At 63.4% G+C, this 774-nt stretch overlaps 1 protein-coding gene across 1 annotated transcript in view; it reads right to left on the bottom strand.

Annotated features, from left to right (window-relative positions):
- Positions 1 to 774, bottom strand: part of ASAP3 (ArfGAP with SH3 domain, ankyrin repeat and PH domain 3) — a 21754-nt gene that overhangs the window by 2364 nt on the left and 18616 nt on the right. Inside the window, exons 17-18 of the mRNA XM_009887764.1 lie at positions 223 to 308; positions 13 to 107 (exon numbers count right to left, since the gene is read on the bottom strand). Coding sequence (XP_009886066.1) covers positions 13 to 107; positions 223 to 308 — 181 coding nt within the window. The remainder of the gene's footprint in view (positions 1 to 12; positions 108 to 222; positions 309 to 774) is intronic.

Consider the following 774-nt stretch of genomic DNA (forward strand, 5'->3'; position numbering starts at 1 on the left):
AGGTGGCTTTGCCTTTCAGGAGCAGCTTGAGGCAGTTGGGTTGGTTGTAGAGCGCGCCGTAGTGCAAAGCCGTGTTCCCATCCTGCGTCACCCGGTCCAGCGTCCCCCTGCGCGGGGCCACCAGGAAGAAATTGAAGGCTCGAGAGCACACAAGCGTCAGTCCCTCGCGCCCGTGCACGGAGGAGAGCGGGCAGGGGACACCGCGGGCAGCTGGGGACGCACCCGTTCTGGATGATGAAGTCCACCAGAGGAAGGGACGATCTGTCGGCGTGGCGTACGGCCACGTGCAGCGCCAGCTCCCCGGAGTCCTGCCACGAGATGGAGGGGAGAGAAGAGCTGAACCCGAGGATGCTCATCTCCCACAAGATGAAGGGGAGAGAAGAGCTGGACCTGAGGATGCTTCGTCTCCTCCAAGGTGGAGGGGAGGAGAGAGCTGGGCCCAACGATGCTCAGCTCCCCTGAGACAAAGGGAAAGGAAAGCTGGACCCAAGGATCACAGCATCCCAGACTGGTGGGGGCTGGAAGGGCCCTCTGGAGCTCCCCCATCCCACCCCCCGCCAGAGCAGGGGCACCTCCAGCAGTGGCACAGGACGGCGTCCAGGCGGGTTTGGGATGGCTCCAGAGGGGGAGACTCCCCCACGCCGATGGTCACGTTTGTGCCCGTTCCCTCTTGTCCTGTCACTGGGCACCACTGAACACAGACTGTTCCCATCCCCCCGGCACCCTCCCTTTGGGGACTGATGAGCATTGATGAGATCCCCCTCAGTCTTCTCT

The sequence above is a fragment of the Charadrius vociferus genome, unplaced genomic scaffold (genome assembly GCF_000708025.1).
Source record: "Charadrius vociferus isolate BGI_N301 unplaced genomic scaffold, ASM70802v2 scaffold1296, whole genome shotgun sequence".
Classification (NCBI taxonomy): domain Eukaryota; kingdom Metazoa; phylum Chordata; class Aves; order Charadriiformes; family Charadriidae; genus Charadrius; species Charadrius vociferus.